The sequence below is a fragment of the Giraffa tippelskirchi genome, chromosome 13 (genome assembly GCF_054371585.1).
Source record: "Giraffa tippelskirchi isolate mGirTip1 chromosome 13, T2T-mGirTip1v1.2.pri, whole genome shotgun sequence".
Classification (NCBI taxonomy): domain Eukaryota; kingdom Metazoa; phylum Chordata; class Mammalia; order Artiodactyla; family Giraffidae; genus Giraffa; species Giraffa tippelskirchi.
Window position 1 is genome coordinate 76,994,608 of NC_137287.1, and position 21,555 is coordinate 77,016,162.

Below are 21,555 nucleotides of genomic sequence, written 5' to 3' on the forward strand. Positions count from 1 at the left end.
GATTGCAGGTTGTAGTATATACAGATAAAACAAGTACATAGATCACTGTGGTAAGTGAGGCATCATTGAGGTAGGCAGATATGTCTGTGCTGCTAATTTGCTTCAGTCATGTCTGACTCTTTGAAACCCTATGGACTGTAGCCCACCAAACTCCTCTGTCCATGGGATTCTCTAGGTAAGAATATTGGAGTGGGAGCCGTTTCCTTCTCCGGGGGATCTTGCCCACACAGGGATCGAACCCATGTCTCTTATGTCTCCTGCATTGGCAGGCAGGTTCTTTACCACTGGCGCCACTGTGACTTAAAGAAAATGAATTTTTTTTTCTAATTAGGGGATGTTAAGTGAATACCCCAGCACAGAACCATTAGTATAGACTAATGGTTGCATTTTAAGAAGGTCTCTTGAAGACTTTACATAAATCAGAACTCATAATTAAAACTAATGCCAGCAGAGGGTGTAGGGTATTTCTGTTCATCATCTCAAGTTGGGTTACTGCATTACCATGTGGTAATAGCAGAAACAGTTTAAAATTCACTGAGCTCACCAGTTTTGAAATTGTGAAATTCTTAATAGCATTTTAACTTTAGAGATTCACTATTTAAGTTTTTGCCTTTAAATGAAATTTTATTAACATATTGTCAGTAACACATTATGACAATCATTTCAGATTGGTATAATTCGATAAAACATAGTCACACTGTGTTTTATAGTCTTAAAAACTAAACAGATGTGGGATATGATAAAATGATTGATTATGCAGTCAATTCTTAATTTTAATCTGAATCACGTTGCTTTTTCTTCCCATATGTAACACATAATAAGGGAATTGAAACTAATTTAAGTGGCCTAAGTAAAAGCAAATAAGATTATTCAAATTTAAAAAATGTGTAAGTATATGTAATTTATTTTGGTATATATAGTACTCATGAATATTAAAAATTGATGAAATATACAAGATGCTTTTTAATTAGCTCTGTAATTAGGATTGTTCACAAAAGATTTGAAAGATTCCTAGCTTTGTTTCTCTACTCAAGTCACCAGCTAGATCTATCACAAGTAAAATGTGTCCTGTTTATACAGTGAAATCACGTCTTACCTGAGGCTGGCATGTAAGCCAAAAAGACAAGAATCACCTCCAGTGAAAATTTCCTTTGAGTGTGACTTAGGAAGATGCTGTCAGGAGTCAGTCTCTGGCCGAGTCAGTTTTTCCCTTTGCTGTTGGAAGACATTATTTTTCCTTCAGTTGGGCTCAGGTGGTTTGTTCCAGGGCCATGTTGGAGACGTATGATTCTTTACAGATTAGTTTCACACTAAGTGCCAAAACCTCTACTGAGATCCCCTGGGAGAAAGCCAATTCAGATCTTAGACTCACTCCTGGGCATATATGCATTGATGGGATGCTGAACAAAACCATCCATACTATTTGAACCTCTGTTTTTAGAAAACCTTTCACGCTTCATATTTGTTTTTGATTTCATGGGTAGTTAAGATGGAGCAAATGAAATGTGCACATGCTGCCTGTAAGATAATTTTACATCAGTGCTGCATCATCCAGAATCCAACCAGCTTCTCCTTCTCCTTTGGGATGGGTAGACGTACTTGTTTCCTGGAAAGTATTAGTTGTCCCCCTGGGTTGCTAGATCAGTAACTTAAATTATACTTGCCCTTTTCTTACCTCCTTTTCACCTTATTTGTTCAGTGGGTGATGGCAACACCCCCACCTCCAGCTCTTCTCCAGACCTCTCCAGGTGTCCCTGGGTGACAGCCTTGCCTCTGGTGGAGAGCCACAGTCCCTGAGTAAGGGGAGGGCGAGCTGGACGGCAGGGCCTCTCCTCAGAGAGATCTTAGACAGGAACCAGAGTATGTGGCCCCACCGGCCACAGGGAGCAGGCTCAAGGCTTTGTGAGGAGGGGCTGTATGACTCCTCTCTATTACTCTCCCCCCAAGTCTTCCCTTGTGAATATTGGGGAGGACAAGTCTGTTCAAAGTAAGTTGTAAAAAGCATTCATCTCAAAGATAAGTGTGAATTGATAGAATAACAAAGTCAGAAAATACCCTGACATAAATTATAGGGCTTTTGGAAAATATTTTGGAGATGTAGCTTTGCCTGTGTTGTGTCTGCTTGCAGAGTTGTATTTTTGTCCTGCCTGGTTCCATTACGGTTTTCTCTTGTATGTCATTTTGCCATTGTGCACTGTAATGACATCGTCATTTTCTTCCCTTTTCCCATCAAGTCATTCTGCCAGCAGGGCTCAGTCTCAGAGCTTCTGCTCTCGCTGCTTTCTTCCTGGAAAATCTCTGTCCGCCGCCGGCCTGCTGTCGCATATGTAAAATCTGATCCTGTTTCCGCTGTCACTGTATGTGTTCTTGTTGCATGTCCCTTGCCACAGTAGTTCTCTTTTCTTTGCCATGAATGCATTGGGGCGATGATTACAGTAGAGAAAAGCAGGACTGGATTTTGAGAAATAATGGATAGCAAACATAAAATTTTGCTGACCACAGTAGAGCATTTTTATAGCATTCCTTGTCATGTCATTGTATTTGGTTACTGTAACTTATTTGGTTGGTTATTTATATCTTAGCTTATAACTCACTATCTACCAAGCATGTCATGATGACAAGTTAAACTATATTTAATTTTTATCATTTTGTTAAATGTATCCATTTAAGTTTTATAACTTTCGAGATACATCAGATTTGCTCAGAAAGTTATCTGTGCCCATCATAGCTTTGTGATTTAATTACAGTGATTTTTAAATTACAATGTGAATTAATTTTAATGTTTTTTGAATGACAAAAGGTATAAGAAGGCAGAGACTCTGTGGAATTGTTAAAATTTGTTTTGTGATATTTTAATTGTTCCACTAGTTCCATGAAATAGTCTGAATTTTGTTTTGATTCTGCTAGTAAGTCCCATATAATACCTTGAATTTTGTTTAATTATGTCAGCTATAGTATTTAAGATGTAGTAAAAGATGTAGTAAAAGGGAACAGAAGAAGTTGAAGCATTTATTAAAAGTGAAATTACAAATGTTGTCATTGACGTTACGAATAATGAATATCATAAGGTTGGTGGGTAAGATTCATTTCCGATGACAAATAGAATTTGAAAGTATTTTAGCAAGTGAGATTTTCTATAACAAATCTTTATGAACTTGAAGATTACAATTCATCAGCCTGTAAGGATTTTTTAAACTCCCAAATCCTACAGTAACATAGGGATGCTATTTTCTATTCTCAGTTGATAGATGAAACAGAAATTTATGTTAATGATGGCAATATATAGAGTAGGTCTATATTTAACATACATTTTTCTGCTGCTTACTAACCTTTTCCTTATCTGGTTAACAAAATATAATAGCCAACTAAGTGCTGCTTCTTCTCAAACCACCCATGTCCACTGTCTCCTGATCTGTTCACCGTTCCTCTTTCAATTGCTGAGGCTTTAGAGCATCTGGCTCCAGCTTTTATTTCCAACAAAGACCGAATGAAAGAACATGGGGCTCAGGATTTTGTTTTTACAAGTTGTTAGTTGTTGACAACATAAAGAGTCAATAAGGAAATAACCTTTAACCTTTGAAAGTACAGAATCAGGTTTAGAGAATGTTTATTCGGTGGAAAAGAACTTGGTTATCTGCCATATGTTATTTATATGTATATAAGAATATGACCTTTGGAACACATCATTTTACATAATTATGGATAGTTTAGAATAAATTCCAAAAAATAGAATTGCTCAGCCACAGTATACACGTGTTTATAAATTTGAAAATATAGTATTAGCAGTTTTTCCTCTCTAGGAGTTCTGGTTTATAGCCCACTTGCAAATGAGGGCCTATTACTCTCTAGCCTCACCAATGTAACTTTTCATCAAACTTTTTGTTGTTCTTTTTATACTAATGGGTGAAAAAAGATACTAGTGTGGCTTTACTTTGTGTTTTTCTTGTAATGATGGAAGTTGAGCCATTTTGTTTCCTTTTCAATGAACTATACTTAATCATGTCTTACAAACATTTTTCACTTTCAAGTAGGAATTGTTATTTTATGATATAAAAAGAGGAGAATTTGAGGTAACCTCCTTTTGTTTGTTGTTAATAATACAAAATTAGTCTTAATTCTTCTTGGATACATGTATGTACATGAATATAACAAAGGTTTTTCCTTTTTTCCGAAACAAAGTTTGGGAGTAATCAGTCCAAACCGGAGTTCACGGTGGACCTTAAGGGAGCAACCATCGAGATGGCTTCAAAGGATAAATCCAGCAAAAAGAATGTATTTGAGGTAAATAAATTATTGTCTAAGTATAATCCTCATTCTTAACCGTAATAATTTTATCTTCTGTTTTGAGTTATTGGGGAAATTGTCTTTCAGTGTGGCTAGTTAAAGCAGAGTTAGTCATTAAGTCAGTTTGTATTTGACTTAACTTTTAAGTCAAAAAAGCTGATGTAAAGATGTAGCTTCATTTGCGTAAGTGATTAGATCTCAGACTTTATATTGCAAGCCTTTGTTCCAAGTCTTGCATTTCCCCAGCAGCAGTAAAAGGTGTGGTTCCCTTTACCCACAGAATCCAATATTAAAAAGTAAGTTAAAGCCTTCCCAGTGTCATAAAAAGTTCCCCACAGTAACACATACTTATTGCTGCCCTACAGACCACCCCAAACTCAGTAGCCCAAGAAAAGATGCATGTTGTTTGCTCAGTTTGGCCTGCGCAGAGTGGAGTGGTGGTTTTGATGCTCAGAGCTGACTGGTGGTTCTGACCTCACCCACGTCCGGTCACCAGGCTTCAGTCGTCCAGCAGCTTGAGTGGGGCTGAACAGTCTAGTTTCCCTGTCCAGGCTTGGTGCTCGCTGCTGGCTGGGCTCCTTCTCACTGGCTCTCTCCTTGCTCAATGGAGCGACTCCACACTTCTTCACATTCAGGGTTCCCAGAGGGCCAGAGTGGGAGCCCCAGGGCTTCTTGAGATCTGGATAAAGAGTCAAACACCAGTGTGTTCTGCATCTTAAAGCGAGCCAGGCGGCCGGCTGAAAATTCAGGGTCCCCCTGCTGGTGGAGCAGCCACGGTCACACTGCGTGTGTGGAGAGCAGAGGGGTGTTCACACCAGCTTTGCAAATAGCCTTCCTTTAGAGCCTCCTGTCTCAGGCCTTTCCTCCTGTTGTCCAGGGGGATTGGAAGAGTTGACATTTCCCAAGTGGAACCTAAGTGTTTCTGTCCTGTTGATTTTTACTCCTGATGAATCTACCTTCAGTACCAAGGGCTGCTAGTCTCTGCTTGTCAAATGTTTCCTTTCTTCAGAGACTCACTAGAAACCACAATAGAGATGTTGCAAGTTTATGCATTAAAAATAGCACTTGTTTTCATGTAGCTGGAGTTAATATCTTCTGTAAATTATTTCCTCATTAGATTATCCAAAAAGAAGAAAAATTTTTCAAGCAGAGACTACATTTTTTGCTTATTTTTATTTTTTTAGCATGTATTAAAAACTTATTTCATTCATTTTTTTAAATTAAATTAATTTATCTTAATTGGAGGCTAATTACTTTACAATATTGTAGTGGTTTTTGCCATACATTGACATGAATCAGCCCTGGGTGTACATGTGTCCCCCATCCTGAACCCCCTCCCACCTCCCTCCCCATCCCATTCCTCAGGGTCATACCAGTGCACTCGCCCTGAGTGCCCTGTCTCAGGCATCGAACCTGGACTGGCGATTTATTTCACATATGGTAGTATACATGTTTCAATGCTATTCTTATTTTTAAGTGAGAACCTCTAACAGAACAGAGTATCTTATGTGCAGTGGATATTCACTATTGATTGATTACTTGGCCTACTTTCTAGGAAGAAATTCACGGAAGGAAGTCACTGTTTCCTGAGGTAGCCTTGTTTCATTCCAGAATGAAGAGGGTCCCATGGCCAAATAAATTTGGGAAATAGTGTGTATTTTATTCCTCTGTTAGAAAACCACAGTGCACCCTGGAGTAACAAAACTCTGAGAAGTCTGGAAGGATAGAGTCTTGTTCAAATCTCCTCAATCCAGTATTTTCTAAATTAACATCACATAATGAATCCTTTATTTTTTGAGGGATACCTTTTAAAACATTATTATAGGAGTTGTTTGAGGCCTGTATCTCAGAATGTTGTTTGGGAAGCATTGCCATATGTTCCTCTGGGAAAAAAGAAAATCAAACATTAACCAGCCAGAAAATAGAAGGAATGCTCTCTATGACTAACTCAAAATCCTTCTTCAGTTGCACCAAGGATGTCATATGTAAATTTATTATCACATTCATATAGAATCATACATTGTATCCTTACTTTAGTTAGTTCATGGTTTGATAGCTCAGTAATGTTTCTGTCTAAAGGGGATGTAAAAATTATTGTCTGTGCCCTCTCTTTGTACTAAGTCATTATATTTTCATACTAAGTAAACCAGAGAAAAAATTTCTCAAGTTTATGTAAAACTATCATAGGTTTTATTTCTTTACAAATTATATTTCAATTCTCATTTAAAATGCATAGCCTAGATACTTGAACTTGTTTTTAATGATGACATATACAAGATTTCAGCAAGTTTTGTGGTGTTTGTGTGATAGTTTGGTATCCTAAATTATTAGCTTTTCATTGAGAGTGTATTGTGACCAACTAAAATAAATAAATTTATTTAAAAAAAAAAGAGTGTGTTGTGAGAAAAACATCATGTTTTGTAAAATAATTCAGCTGGTATTATTTTATACTAAAATAAAGGATAGTGGCATCACTGTGGAATCTATAACCTTGCATCACTATTAATACAATATATGGCATCTCATCTTTTGCTGGTGGTTTAGTAGACTTGGAATTAAATCCATTTACTTGATTGAAAGCACTAACCACATATATATTTTTTCCTTCTTTAAAGCTGAAAACCCGTCAAGGAACTGAATTGCTGATTCAGTCTGACAGTGACACCGTTATCAATGATTGGTTTAAAGTTCTCAGTAGTACTATCAGTAATCAGGTATGTGTTTGACTTAGGGTTTTTTTTTTTTACCTTAGAGCTGCTTAATCTTTCTTCTCTTTTTTTGGCTATTTATTGTATATCTAGTTTCCAATTTATGTGTAAAAAAATACTTTTTAAAAATACATATTTGACAGTGATCAGTTTAGCAATTCCTAGGGCCTGATGGGGCTTCCCCGTTGGCTCAGCAGTAAAGAATCCGTTTGCGGTGCAGGAGACACGAGATGCGGGTTCGATTGCTGGGTCAGAAAGCTCTCCTGGAGGAGGGCATGGCAACCTGCTCCAGTGTTCTTGGCAGGAAATCCTTCGGACAGAGGAGCCTGACAGGCTACAGTCCATGGGGTCGCAAAGAGTTGGACGTTACTGAGCGACAGAGCCGTGAGCACAGGAGAGGCTGATAAGTGATTTAACATTCACATTTATAGAATGTTTGCCACCAGTCGATTTCACGTAACCCTCACATGAGGCATTGATTCAAAAAGAAATTAGCTCCAGGGGCAGGGCCAGCCACTATGCCTAGTCCACTCTGTTGTCATATTGTCATCAACTGGATGTGCTGGAAATCATACCATTTGGTGGAAACTGGTACTGAGCAAAATGGTGAGATGAATGAAGCTATCTGGTCATTCGCACTTTCTCTCTCTTAGTAACTTTTCTACTTACAGTACCCTTGTGTTCCTGGTAAATTTCTTCTCATATGTATTATACCCAAAAGAACTTCATATTTCTATTCTGAAGCTGAGTTAGTAAGAGCAGTAATAAACAACTTGAAGCTGCACTTTCTTAGACTGTATTCTTACCCCCTCAGCATATGGGGACATGGCTCCTGATTAAGGATCATGTGTCAGTGACAGAAGTGAAAGGAAAGTGGATACTTAAGAGTATAATGATTTTAAACTAAATGGAGACAGAAAAAAGTTGGGGAATCACTGGCTTTAGTAGAGATTGAGATGTCTCTCAGAGACTTTGTTGGTAATGCTTAATTATTAACAAGGTTTGTGATCATATCCAAGTGTTCTCTTTTTGTGGGTCTCAGTTTTTCTACTAAAAAAAAAAATAGATTGGACTGGATTGTCTCCAAGTATCCTTTTATGCTCCCAAATTTTGTGATTCGCCCAATTTAGAACACCCAGATTTGGAATCTGAATTTTTTTTTAACTCTTCCACCTCTAACTTTTACTCTTCTGGTAAATTATTCACCAGTCTAGATGTGAATTCTCCCTTTGCAGTCTGTAGTACTGTATGAAATTTTTGACCCTGGTCCCTTTTCATTTATTTCTGAAACCATGGACAGGTCTTTAAATGTTTATACTAAGAGTAACCCCCTGAACAGTTTTCGTTATTTCATCTCACACCATCCCACACCAATCCATTCTTAATGCCACTACAGTATGAAACTTCCTAAATCTCTTTTATAATCCTCTCCTGCTCAGAAACCTGATATGATTCCTATTAAAGTTCAACAGCCTGAGCCCGGTCTGTCTATCCAGATGTACCTTTTCCTCTACCCAGAATGGGCTTTCAGCTCTCATCACAGTAATCCATTCACTATCCTTTGAAAGCAAGGATGCTGCTGTTCATTTACCAAACGTGTGAGTGTCTTATGCACTGGGATGTAGCAGGATGCAGCCAGACGCATAGAGCTTACAGTCATAGGCAGAAGATTACTGAAGACAGACAGCTGAACAGTTAATATAATGAACGTATAAAGACTCTGATTATTTAGCGGCTAACACTAGTGGAGGGATCAAGGGATGCCTTGTGGAGAAGGTGGTTTTTTAAATTAAGGCCTCCAGGTTCAGGGAATAAGCCAACTGAAAAGGGAGGACTATATTATTGACTATAAAAATTTTAAATGTGTACTGTTTCAATTCAGTTCAGTTCAGTCACTCAGTTGTGTCTGACTCTTTGCAACCCCATGAACCACAGCACGCCAGGCCTCCCTGTCCATCACCAACTCCCAGAGTCCACCCAAACCCATGTCCATCGAGCCAATGATGCCATCCAACCATCTCATCATCTGTCGTCCCCTCTCCTCCTGCCCGGAATCTTTCCCAGCATCAGGGTCTTTTCAAAGGAGTCAACTCTTCACATCAGGTGGCCAAAGTATCGGAGTTTCAGCTTCAACATCAGACGGACCTTTGTTGACAGAGTAATGTCTCTGCTTTTTAATATGCTGTCTAGGTTGGTCATAACTTTCCTTCCAGAGAGTAAGCATCTTTTAATTTCATGGCTGCAGTCACCATCTGCAGTGATTTTGGAGCCCCAAAAAATACAGTCAGCCACTGTTTCCACTGTTTCCCCATCTATTTGCCATGAAGTGATGAGACCAAATGCCATGATCTTAGTTTTCTGAATGTTGAGCTTTAAGCCAATTTTTTCACTCTCCTCTTTCACTTTCATCAAGAGGCTCTTTAGTTCTTCTTCACTTTCTGCCATAAGGGTGGTGTCATCTGCATATTAGAGGTTATTGATATTTCTCCCAGCAATCTTGATTCCAGCTTGTGTTTCCTCCAGCCCAGCGTTTCTCATGATGTACTCTGCATATAAGTTAAATAAGCAGGGTGACAATATACAGCCTTGACGTGCTCCTTTTCCTATTTGGAACCAGTCTGTTGTTCCGTGTTCAGTTCTAACTGTTGCTTCCTGACCTGCATGCAGGTTTCAAGAGACAGGTCAGATGGTCTGGTATTCCCATCTCTTTCAGAATTTTCCACAGTTTATTGTGATCCACACAGTCAAAAGCTTTGACATAGCAAAAGATACTGAAGGCAAGAGATGGGCAAAACTTCTTCAGGGAAAAATACTGAACATTACTGAGAGACATTGACAAATCTTAATTAAATGAGAAGTATATCGTGTTCGTGGATTAAAAGATTCAGTTATATAAAGCTATAATATTCTTCCAAATGATTTATGAATTTTTAGGTTTGAGGTATTTGAATCTCCTTCAGAATCCCAGTAGGTTTTCTGGTAGAACTTGACAAGCTTTTTCTAAAATTCATTTAGAAATGCAAAGGGCTAAGGATATGCAAGACACTCTTGAAGAAGACTTGCTGTTTCGTATGTCAGGCCCTGATAAAGCTACCTGTCTATTATGGGATAGATACATGTTGACCCGTGGAACAGAATAAACAACCTGGAGACAGACCCACATACCTTTGGACAGTGTGCCAGGATAGCGCATGTGCTGGGTCAGCTGGAGGTCCAAGGAGAAGTCAGAACTTTTCCTTAAACTGTGCACAAAAATAAATTCTTGGTGGAATAAGGATCTCAGAGTGAAAGGCAAAGCAGTGTTTTCAGCTTTGAGAATGCAGTCTGCTTTTTAACTTGTAAAAGTGAACTTAGTTAGGCTTAAATGAGTTCTAGGATTTCTTTCAATTCCTGACATCCATGGGTTTGGGAGTAATGATGAACTGTTGACACAAAGTGCAGTTTTAAAAGACTGTTGCTGTGAAATAGTTAAGGTGCTACTACAGGTTAGCTTCGTCTGTCATCTTATCGACAGTGTAGCCTCATCCTGATCTGTCACCACGGGTTATAGCCTGACCTTCTAACGGTTATTACTGTCACTTGATCAAACGATTATTACTGTCACTTGAGGCAAGATAGTGTCACTATTAGTACAAACCCATTATCCTTGTGAATTATCAGTAATTTTTTTCTTTATTGATATTCAGAATTAATGCCATCATTGGAGGAGAGAAAGTATTTTTTGTAATATTTATCAAATATCTAAATCATGGATTCTGTATACTAATTCGTTCCTTAAAGTCATTTGGAAGAGTTGATCACTGATCATTCTGAGAATTGCATCTGAAGTAATCGTAAAAGTAATACGTGTTTGGAAAATCTCTACCCAACAGACAGTAGAACCCGATGAAGCAATTGAAGAGGAGATACCAGATTCACCGGGAATAGAAAAGCACGATAAAGAGAAGGACCAGAAAGAGCCGAAGAAATTGCGTTGTAAGTTTTTGTTTCCCAGTTTTGCTAGTGGTTTGAGTGAGGTTATTACTCTCTTAGCTCTTCAAGGTTTTAAAGTAAATATGTAAATGCTAAGTGGAATCACCACTGTTATAAGAGTTGCAGTAGTTGCAGTAGTTACAGTAGTTGCAGCCTCAGCGTTTCAGTGTTCTCCGTCTTCATTTACTCACTGTAATTTTTCACCCTAATCGTACACACCCTGATGGCACCATATATTGCATTACCTTTTCAAGAGAAAAAAAAATGCACACAACAGAATGTATTTATGTTGAGGTCTCTAGGAAGCTGAATTTTATGAACTTAAAATAGGTAATTACTGTTTAAGATCCTTACACGTTGAGAAGTCAAAAGTTCGGGGATATGTACCGTAGTTCCAAACTGAACACCAGGCAGCCACCTGTGACTCATAGATGTCTGTGCAGGTAGCTGCATGAATTTAACCTCCAGACCACATATATGTACAGGACCAGAGTGAGCCAGCAGTTTTAGGAATTGCATTTTCTAAAGCAGGCCTCTTGTAAATTACATAGTTTGAACAGGCCATTAGCCATGACTCTGAACTTTGTTAAATCTGTTTGAACAAATCCACATTTAATGTGGAACTTTTTGGTCTTCACAGTAACTGAAGGAGTAGAAAAATCAGTTCTTCTGTTCTCTCACATTGGAATTGTTCAGGCCTATTACTGACACTGTCACCATGTAACAGTGTAAACACGTGAAAATTTTATTTTAATTCTTTCCTCACATATTGTTTGTGCTCTCAACTTTCTTCACACATAGTTATTTTCAAGAAATTTACTTTTCAAATTTGTGTTATGGTAATCACAAAAGAAATCAGGACTACAAGAAATGGTAGAACATTTTCTGGGTGATCCCATCCCTAGCTCAGGGTAGGGATAGTTATGATGAGTCAGAGTTCAGGTTGAAGCACAAATAATGGTGATGGATATGTGTATACATATATGTGTGTACATATGAGTACCTCTTAATATATATGTGTACATATACAATCCCCAGCTCCCAGTTCAGTAAGGATAGAGAAGGGTGGAGGTTTTGTTTATGTTTTATAGGATGGTTTCTTTACTTTTTGCTCTTCATTTTATGCTGTAAAACTGGGAGATAGTCTTAAGACTGTACATAGTATCATTTATTAAATAATGAGTATATATTAGAATAACTTACAAATGTCTTGGCACACATACCAAAGGAGGCACTGTTTGTGGTCAGTGTTTAGTGATAGAAGTGGAATGTTTTATGTGGTGTATCACTTTGAAATTCGGTCTGTGTTAATTTAATTCTTCATGAGTTACCCTTAAACCATATTAAAGTTAGAATAACTGATTTACTGTGATTTTTATATATGAGATTAATATATTTTGAATGCTAGGTGGAAAAATTTTTATCAAAAAAGCCTTTATCTTATGAAATGCTTAATACCTATCTGTCTTAAGCCACAAAAGTATCTAGCATAGATTCTTCAGAACAGAAAAAAACCAAGAAAAACTTGAAGAAGTTTCTTACACGACGCCCCACTTTGCAAGCTGTTCGTGAAAAAGGTTATATTAAAGGTAGGTAGAAGTGATGTTTATAGCAGTGAACTTTGGCCAGAATCAGAGATAAGACATTTTACATTTAGAGCTGAGTAATTTTGAAATAGTAAAAATGTTTTCATTCTTTATTCATTAAGTTATCAGTTCAGTGATTACAGTACATTTGAGTAATTACAATTGATTTTTAAATGCATATGAATTTAAAGCATTGAACAGACTTAAATACCAAATTTAGTTTTTAGAAACCCTGCACCAGAGGAACTACACAGATGTGATGGGGTGGGTGGCAAACTTTCAGAATGACAATAAAGAGTTTTAGTTTTGAGATGCACGGATCAGAAGAAATATTGAATAGTCACTAACAGTAGAAAAAAAGAAGAAAGATTATGACCAATTTTATTCTTGATTGTTTGCCTTTAATTCTCATTTAAAGTAATTACAAAATTAGTATAAAGTGTTTTTTCTTAACTAATTTTTATATTTTTTTTCATGTGTAAGAGTCACAATTCACTAATAGGATCTTTTAATATTCTTTAAAATTACATGTGCTTGTGTATACCTTTAGTTGTTAAAAATGTGTTTAATTTCAAAGGTAAAATTTTCTAATACATAATTCAAAAGACATTTGTTCATCAGTAAAACGTATAATAAAAGGTAGTATGATATATATTATATATATTATGCCTGTCTTTTGTGAAGATTCTAACAAAGGCTATTGTTGGGACATCTGTTTGCAAAGCATCTAAACTAATATATACAAATAAGTTTCAGTAAACACTACTATGTATAAAATGGATAACTAAAGAGAACCTACTATATAGCACAGAGAACGCTACTCAAGGCTCTGTAGTGGCCTATAGAGGAAAAGAATCTAAAAAAGAGTGAATATATGTATGTGTAACTGAGTCATTTTGCTGTACACCTGAAATTAACGCAACCGTGTAAATCAACTACTTGAAATTAACAAAACCTTGTAAATTAACTACAGTCCAATGAAAATGTTTTAAAGCAAAAGCATTTGCTGGGGAAAAAAAGAAACTACTTCTATAAAGATGAGATACAGACAAGATAATTTAAAATAGTGATGAGTTCCACGAAGAATTGAACACAGTGATAAAATAGAGTGACTAGAATTGGGTTACCTTAGGTAGCAGAGGGTTGTTGTTGTTTTTTTTTTCCAATATTTATTTGGCTGCACTGGGACTTAGTTGTGGCACACGGGATCTTCAGTTGCAACATGTGAACTCTTAGCTGCAGCATGGGAAGTCTTAGTTGTAGCATGTGAGATGTAGTTCCCCAGCCAGGATCGAACCTGGGCCCCCTGCGTTGGGAGCATGGAGTCTTAGCCACTGGATCACCAGGAAAGTCCCAAAGAAGGTTCTTCTAAGGAGGTGACATATTAGCTGAGACCAGGAGTGATGAGAAGGAGCTCCATTTTGGGGGAAGATTGATCCTGTCCTCTGCACAGGACGAGGAAGTAAGAAGGGAGCCAGGGACTTCCCTGACAGTCCAGTGCTTAGGACTTCATGCTTTCAATTGCCAAGTGCAGATTCAGTCCCTGGTCAGGGAGCTAAGATCCTGCAAGCTGCGAGGTGTGGCCACCAAAAACAAGAGCAAAGGAGCCAGGCAGGAGTGAGTGAAGGTGTTCCTGGAGCTTCATGAAGAAGGAAAACCATGTGGTGAAATGCAATCGGAAGCAGTCAGGAAAGTACAGATCAGACAGGCATGTGTCATGGTGAAGTGCACATTTGTAAGGATACCTCCTGTTGCCCTCCCAGTGGTTTAGCCACTTTGTGAACTATTATTTCTTAAAATCTCTTCCAGATCAGGTATTTGGAGCCAATCTTTCTAATCTGTGTCAGAGAGAGAATAGCACAGTGCCAAAATTTGTGAAATTATGCATTGAACATGTCGAGCAATATGGTAAGAAAAAAAAATTTTTTTTTAAATGTTAAGCACACCAGCCCACTGTTTTACCATTAAAATCCATAGGATTTTTGATTTTGAGTGTTGCAACCAGAAGTTCTTTTTAGTTGTAAGTTATCAAGAAAAGCATCTTTTTTGCAAAAAAGAGAAAAGCTTACTCTTTTGTACTGTTTCAAATTAAGATCTTTGCAGTCATCTGTTGAATGTTCAGTACTTAGGGTTGATTAAGGATATGGTATTCCTTGAATCCATTTGGGGTTGACATTTGCTTAAAATGAAAGTGGTGATTGTGAAACTGTGTTTATTAAGAAATGATTGGACAGTATCAGAGATGGTGTTTACTTACCAAGAGAAAGTTTCTTCTGTTTATAATAAAAATGAGATGCCCTTCCAAAACTGCTAAGTCAACTGTAAAGTGTCCAAATAGACAAATCCTCTTTATATCATTTCTTGTAAAAGAAGACTTAAATTAATTTCTGTTTTGGTTAATTTTAGCATGTTATTTATTAGTGTTATTTATACTAGCTTTTAAAATAACAGTATCTTGACTGCAGTCACATTAACTTACATCAGTATGTCATCAAAAAAATCTTGTGTAATGAAAATGTTTGCATAAAATGTAATTACTGCTGCTTACGGATCTCTTGTCTGATCTTTATAAGCCTGACAATAGAGAAGCCATGGTCCTTGCCTTTACTGGAAGTTAAATGAACAATAAGCACATTAGATAATGTTAAGTATGTGCATCATCATTTATTGAATATTTGAACTTTGGGGGATTTCATTGTGTGAATTTCAAATGATTCTATTCCATATAATAGAAGAAATTAATAGCTATCTCAAATTATCAGTTCTTATAGAACCATCATTTTAGTTACTGGCTTGTATTAAGTTTATTGGGCTTCTCTGGTGGCTCAGATGGTAAAGAATTTGCCTGCAATGCAGGAGATCTGGGTTTGATCCCTGGGTCGGGAAGATCCCCTGGAGAAGGGAATGGCAACCCACTCCAGTATTCTTGCCTGGAGAATTCCATGGACAGAGGAGCCTAGTGGGTTGCAGTCCGTGGGGGTCACAAAGAGTAGGACATGACTGAGCGAGTAACACTTTTACTTCAGTAAAAGGAACTCCTTGGACTGCAAGGAGTTCAAACCAGTCAGTCCTAAAGGACATCAATCCTAAATATTCATTGGAAGGACTGATGCTGAAGCTCCAATACTTGGCCATCTGATGCGAAGAGCTACTTGTTGGAAAAGACCGTAATTGCTGGGAAAGGTTGAGGGCAGTAGGAGAGGAAGGCAGCAGAGGATGAGGTGGTTAGATAGCATCACCGACTCAATGGACATGAATTTGGGCAAATCCTGGGAGACAGTGAAAGACAGGGAAGCCTGGTGTGTTGCAGTCCATGAGGTCACAAAGAGTTGAACTCAACTTAGCAGCTGAACAACAACAATAATTTGACAAACATTTTTCAGAGGGTGCCTTAATATGTACATTTACACTATCAAATTACATACAAAGAAATGGGTAGGCTGATTTTATCTACCAGCTTTCTTTACTGTTTAATTTATCCTCAAGTGTTGGCTGAAGTTTATCATGAATTGTTAGTATTTCAAGGTTGAGATGGTTTCTGTGAGGCAGTCCACAGTCTGCATGATAAAGTAGATTTGTTGCTATTTACCAAACAATTCAGAGTGAATCTCCACCCCTCTTTCCCTGCCAAGTAGCTATAAAAAGCCATTGAGAGGAAAAGAGAAATTTTATTTTAGGCTAAATGTTAATAAATAAGAATTCTAAGACATGAAAGGATCTGTAGACGAGGCCAACAAGAACTTCTGTCTTGAATTATTGTCATTTGTCTCTTAGGGCTGGATGTTGATGGGATTTACAGAGTTAGTGGCAACCTAGCAGTGATCCAGAAGCTGAGGTTTGCAGTCAATCACGGTGAGGTCATATTCCCTGTTGTTATATACAGAATCACTCATACTGTTAGAATTGGTTTAAAATAATTTCCAAGAATTTCCTATTCCTTCTGTTTTGCAGATGAGAAATTGGACTTGAAGGATAGTAAATGGGAAGATATTCATGTCATCACTGGAGCCCTCAAAATGTTTTTTCGAGAATTACCGGAACCTCTCTTTACATTTAATCATTTTAATGATTTTGTTAATGCAATTAGTAAGTATGTAGTTGTACTCAGTTCTCTCCCCAGATGTTGAAAACCCTCTGTACATACAGATTAAGCTACTGCAATTCCTTTTGATCTTAACTTGAAACAAGTTTTTTTCAAAGAATCGCTTCACTCCAGAAATTTTAAATGCGACCACCAGGTGTCACTGTGTATCACCAAATACCAGGTTCCAAAACCCTGTCACTGCTTTCAGTTTCCTTCAGACTCTCCATTCGTTGTCTTTTTTCCAGAACAAGAACCACGACAGCGTGTCTCTGCTGTGAAGGACCTGATCAAACAGTTGCCAAAGCCAAATCAGGACACAATGCAGATTCTGTTCAGACATCTCAAAAGGTAAGAGTCTCACAGCAGGAGAGAAGGAGTAATTGGGGAAAAAGGAGGTCAGAGAAGTGCACAGGTATGAGATGTGGTGTGGGGCCCCCGGGGCCAAGCGCCCAGACCCAGATCCAGAGCCCAGCTGCGTTGGTCCGCTGTCGTTGTAACATAAGAAAGATAATGTCTCTGAGCCCCAGTTCCTCATAGGTAACATGGTTTGGTATAAAGAATACATTAAGGTCAACTTTATATGTGAAACTTTTATTAATATATAATGCCTAGCATGTAGTAAGTGTTCAGAAATAGTTGCTCAAGTTAACTATTATGGAGATGAGATTGGTTGTTAAGTGAGGAATATTCAGTTACCTTAAAGTCAGGGTAATTAGGTCTAAATTACCATATAGTTACTCCAAAACTTCTGATAGGAAGAATACCAGTTTACTAAAATAAGTGATCACAGCATGAGATTTTTTTTTTAAATAGCATAAAATGAGTAAAATTCAAAGTTTATTCTCTGTGCTCTAATGAGATTTCCCCATCACTTTAGTGGGGGAAATTATATCTGAATTATAGCATGTGTTCAATTATACCTGTCACCTAAGTTTATCCAAAAGAAAACTTTCCATATTATTCAGACTGAATTCTGCTTGGTTAAATAGTTTATATGTACCTTAGGGAAACAAGCATTATTTCTCTTTGCTGAATGCAAACTGTTTATAACACTGAAGAATTTCCCCGATTTTTAAATTTTCTCTTTTAACAATTTTATTTTCCTCTTAGAGTTATAGAAAATGGAGAAAAAAACCGAATGACCTATCAGAGCATAGCGATTGTTTTTGGTCCCACTCTGCTCAAGCCAGAGAAGGAGACTGGTAACATAGCGGTCCATACCGTCTACCAGAATCAGATAGTAGAATTAATTCTTCTCGAGATAAATTCCATCTTTGGACGCTGACACTTACTGAGGACAACCTGTGGAATAGAAGCTGGATTTCATCAGATTCCAGATCCTTATACCTGACGTATCTTATGTTTGGACCAAGCAGTGACTCTTTGATTTTGCACTTTTCTGAGGGATCAGAAGGGAACGGAAGAGTCCAGATGTGTGTTAAGCCCTCATATTTGCTGCTTTGTTGCAAGTTGATAAACCTGTGTGTACCTTTGAATTAATTTTATCCTGAATGTTTGCATTTCACACTCTGAATTTCAGTAAAAAAAAAAAAAATCAAAACTTGCGATTCTAACCAGTCATATACACTGGATAATTTGGTAAGAATACATGTTTTTCTCCTTAAACTGGATAACGTAGAATTTCTTCTCATGATTTGATAGGTTCATTACTTGATAGAACAACGCTTACAATCAGCTATTTCGAAAACGCTCCTGGGCATTTAAAACAAAGTGAAGTATGTCTTTTTCGAAACCTGTGTATTTCTTTTCCAGGGTTTCTGCATGCAGTGGCAGTCTGAGTGCTAGGACTCATTACAACCCAGACACCATCCCTTAATGAAGGCTGGCTGTCCTCACTGTTTAACACAGCGGCACACTAATAGTACTTAAAACACTGTGATATACTAGAGTTGAATTTAGCATAAGCCAGTTCAGGGTATTTGGGGGCTGTCTATACTACACTGACTTGTAGCTAACAATCCTAATTCTCTCTAGTGCCATATTGAGTTCTTGGTATGATCCTGTGGAGAAACCAACTTTCTTTGATGTACGTTCAGGCTGAAGACTGTCCTTCAGCTCATGTATATAATTGTGTTGTATAGTCTCAGAGCACATTCTAACCCCTTGTTTCTAATCACGATCCTGGTAACCCTTCTCCATGAATATTAGGTTTCCTCCAGAAACAGGCCGTTATTTGAGGAAGTTAACTGTGTGCACTTTTAGATTTTAATTACATTTACAGCAAATCACTGTAATGCAAATGGTACTGGAAAAATGCTGAATAGACTTGCTAAATGGTAAATGCACTACAAGAGGAACCTTTTAGATTATTTAATATGTACAGAATACATTAGAAAAAAATTTATGACAGAATTCTAACGGCAGTAAGAATAGTGGAAACCCATATGTAAATTAGATAGAGGTCAGATCGAAAATGACATTGCTAAATCTGAGAATTTCTTTTTACATTACTAATGTAGATCGGTTTGTATAATAAAACAGGGTTTGGAAGGTTTTGTTACAGAGAGCATGGTCTGCTGAAGATTTTTTTAAAATGTATTTTTCTAGATTAACTGCTGTAAATGAAATGTCTAATCCGAATAAAGAAAACTATAAGAGGTTTAGAGATTTTTTCCATTGCAAATGTGCATTTGGTTTTTAATTTTGTTTTGTTTTGCATTTACTGGCACACTTTTATAATACCTCATTTAAAAAAAAAATCAAGTGAATCCGATATTTCTTGTGGCAAATATGTCTCCCTCATTTCACACCTTTTCTGCCCCCCACTGCACTGGTGCCCTCTCCACCCGACCCGCTCCTCCTCCCCCTCTGCTCTGTTTCTTCATCAGTATTTGAAAGTGAATGATTTGTAACCAAGACTCTTTTTCTTAGGATCACATTTACAATTTACAGATTCGTTTTCTTGGGAACAAATATTTTTCGTATGACCTGTCTAAAAACCTCTCGCCTGAGTTTTGTGGTAAAAGTATTGTTTGTGGTTGTGATCTTATTAAATTGATAACAAACTAAGCTATTTGACAGCAGTGGGAAAGCAGATTGTCTTGGGCAGAGAGAAAAATCCCCCAGATGAGAATGTTTATATTTGCCTAAAGATGTCCATAACCATATACAGTATGCCCTAGGCCTGGCCTGTGTAGTGATTGTATGCCAGGAAAACAGTTAGATGCAAATCAGTGATGTTCTTTCTCTTGGTAGTTACGACATATCAAAGAATAAAATTGTCTTGTGTTTCTTGTTTCAAAGTACACGTGTGTATGTGAAGTCTTAAATGTTTTAATAGTCCATGGCTAATCAGCTTATTGTAATATTGTATGTACAATGAGATCAATGTCTTGTGTTTTCATCCTCTGTGAATTAAAAATTCTCACTTGTTTTGTCATAACAAAACCAGTAATTTTTCCTGTCTTGACAGCTTGATTTTTAGTAGAAAATATATTAAAGGCTGAAATAAATTGTCAGTGAAATTTCATTTACTAATAGACTTTCCTTCAGAGTGTCATTAAAAAAAATAGTTGGAAATGGAAAGAAAAAAGTATATTCAAATATGTTGTTCTATTTCAATACAAGAAAATACTACTTACATTTTACTGCCATAAAAAATTTTGCTTTTTACTTTAGAAAAAGTTAATTAAGAAAAAAAAATTGTTACCTTTTAGGTAGAGGCAAACCTATAGATTTTTTTTTTCTTATGCGAAAAGCACAAATGGAATAATTCAGCCAAACTTCGGGCATAGACAGTTGTGTTATATACGCATACACACATATATGTGTATGTATATTGTTCAGTTGCTAAGTCCTGTCCAACTTTTTGCCACCCAATGAACTGCAGCACGCCAGGCTCCTCTGTTCATGGGATTTCCCAGGCAAGAATACTGGAGTAGGTTGCCATTTCCTTCTCCTGGGATCTTCCTGACCCAGGGATCAAACCCGTGTGTCATGCATTGGCAGGTGGATTCTTTGCCATTGAGCCACCAGGGAAGCCCAAATGTGTCATTGCATACATACAAATGAAAACTCATCAATAATAATAATAATGGTAGATACCTGGAGACCTTTATACTATTTTAATTTTATCCCATGGTTCTTTATAAACCTGTAATATTAAATATGAAGATGGCAGTGAGAGGAAAAAAGGTTATTCCATAATTGTGCCCTGAGATTTTTTTCAGTTCATGGGAGAGGCTTCTGATTAAATGTTTAAACATGCCGTTTTTTACAACACTGATTTCTCCAACATCTTTAAGCATTTAGAAGAAATAGATAGAGGAACCTACAACGTGTCTCTTTAGTGGAAAAGAAATAAGAACAGTCAGATGGGTGTCATCTTCTCATTGGTCTTCTAAAAGTCAACTACTCCAATACTGCATCCATATAGAGTTGAAAATGAGTAGAAAGTAGGATTTTACTAAGTTTCCTCGTCTCTCAACTCTAGCCATCTGCACTAACGATCCTCTTTTATAGAAAGCATGCCTAGTTTGAGACTGAGGTGTTTTAATTAGTGAATTCAGCGTGTTTGTTACAGTCCCCGAGGTAGGGCATCGTTTCTGGTTTTGTTTTTAGATGGTATTCCAGTATAACTAATACAGTCATGTTACATGCAACTTCAGTTTGAAACCAAAAAAGAAAAAAAAGGCAAAGGGGCTGCAAAAAAGATCGGCAGCCTTACAATGATGGTGATTAGAATCTGTTGAAAATTCACAAGCCCGGAGCCCAGGCCTGGCAAAGTCAGCCTTAGGCCTTGCAGAGAACGGGATGTCCAGAATGCTAATAAGACCTTCTGTAGCTACGGAAGGCAGGGAGTTCTCCTGAAGAATCTCAATTAGGCTTCTCAACTGAAGTTCTGTGGACCAGGGGTGGCTGTAAGTGTATTCAGCTGGATTGAGCTTTTACAGATTAGCCT

At 37.4% G+C, this 21,555-nt stretch overlaps 1 protein-coding gene across 43 annotated transcripts in view; it reads left to right on the forward strand.

Annotated features, from left to right (window-relative positions):
* ARHGAP12 (Rho GTPase activating protein 12) overlaps positions 1–20,124 on the forward strand; it is a 120,188-nt gene extending 100,064 nt beyond the window's left edge. For 38 of the 43 annotated variants that reach the window (XM_081553806.1, XM_081553822.1, XM_081553836.1 and 35 more), the window contains 9 exons: positions 4,180–4,281; positions 6,900–6,998; positions 10,865–10,967; positions 12,437–12,553; positions 14,360–14,458; positions 16,325–16,402; positions 16,502–16,636; positions 16,880–16,982; positions 17,745–20,124. In XM_081553806.1, coding sequence (XP_081409932.1) covers positions 4,180–4,281; positions 6,900–6,998; positions 10,865–10,967; positions 12,437–12,553; positions 14,360–14,458; positions 16,325–16,402; positions 16,502–16,636; positions 16,880–16,982; positions 17,745–17,919 — 1,011 coding nt within the window. In that variant the 3' untranslated portion in view covers positions 17,920–20,124. Of the gene's footprint in view, positions 1–4,179; positions 4,282–6,899; positions 7,003–10,864; positions 10,968–12,436; positions 12,554–14,359; positions 14,459–16,324; positions 16,403–16,501; positions 16,637–16,879; positions 16,983–17,744 lie in introns of all 43 variants that reach the window. The other 5 variants (XM_081553841.1, XM_081553842.1, XM_081553813.1 and 2 more) reach the window with 1 other exon arrangement.
* The last annotated feature ends 1,431 nt before the right edge of the window (positions 20,125–21,555 follow it).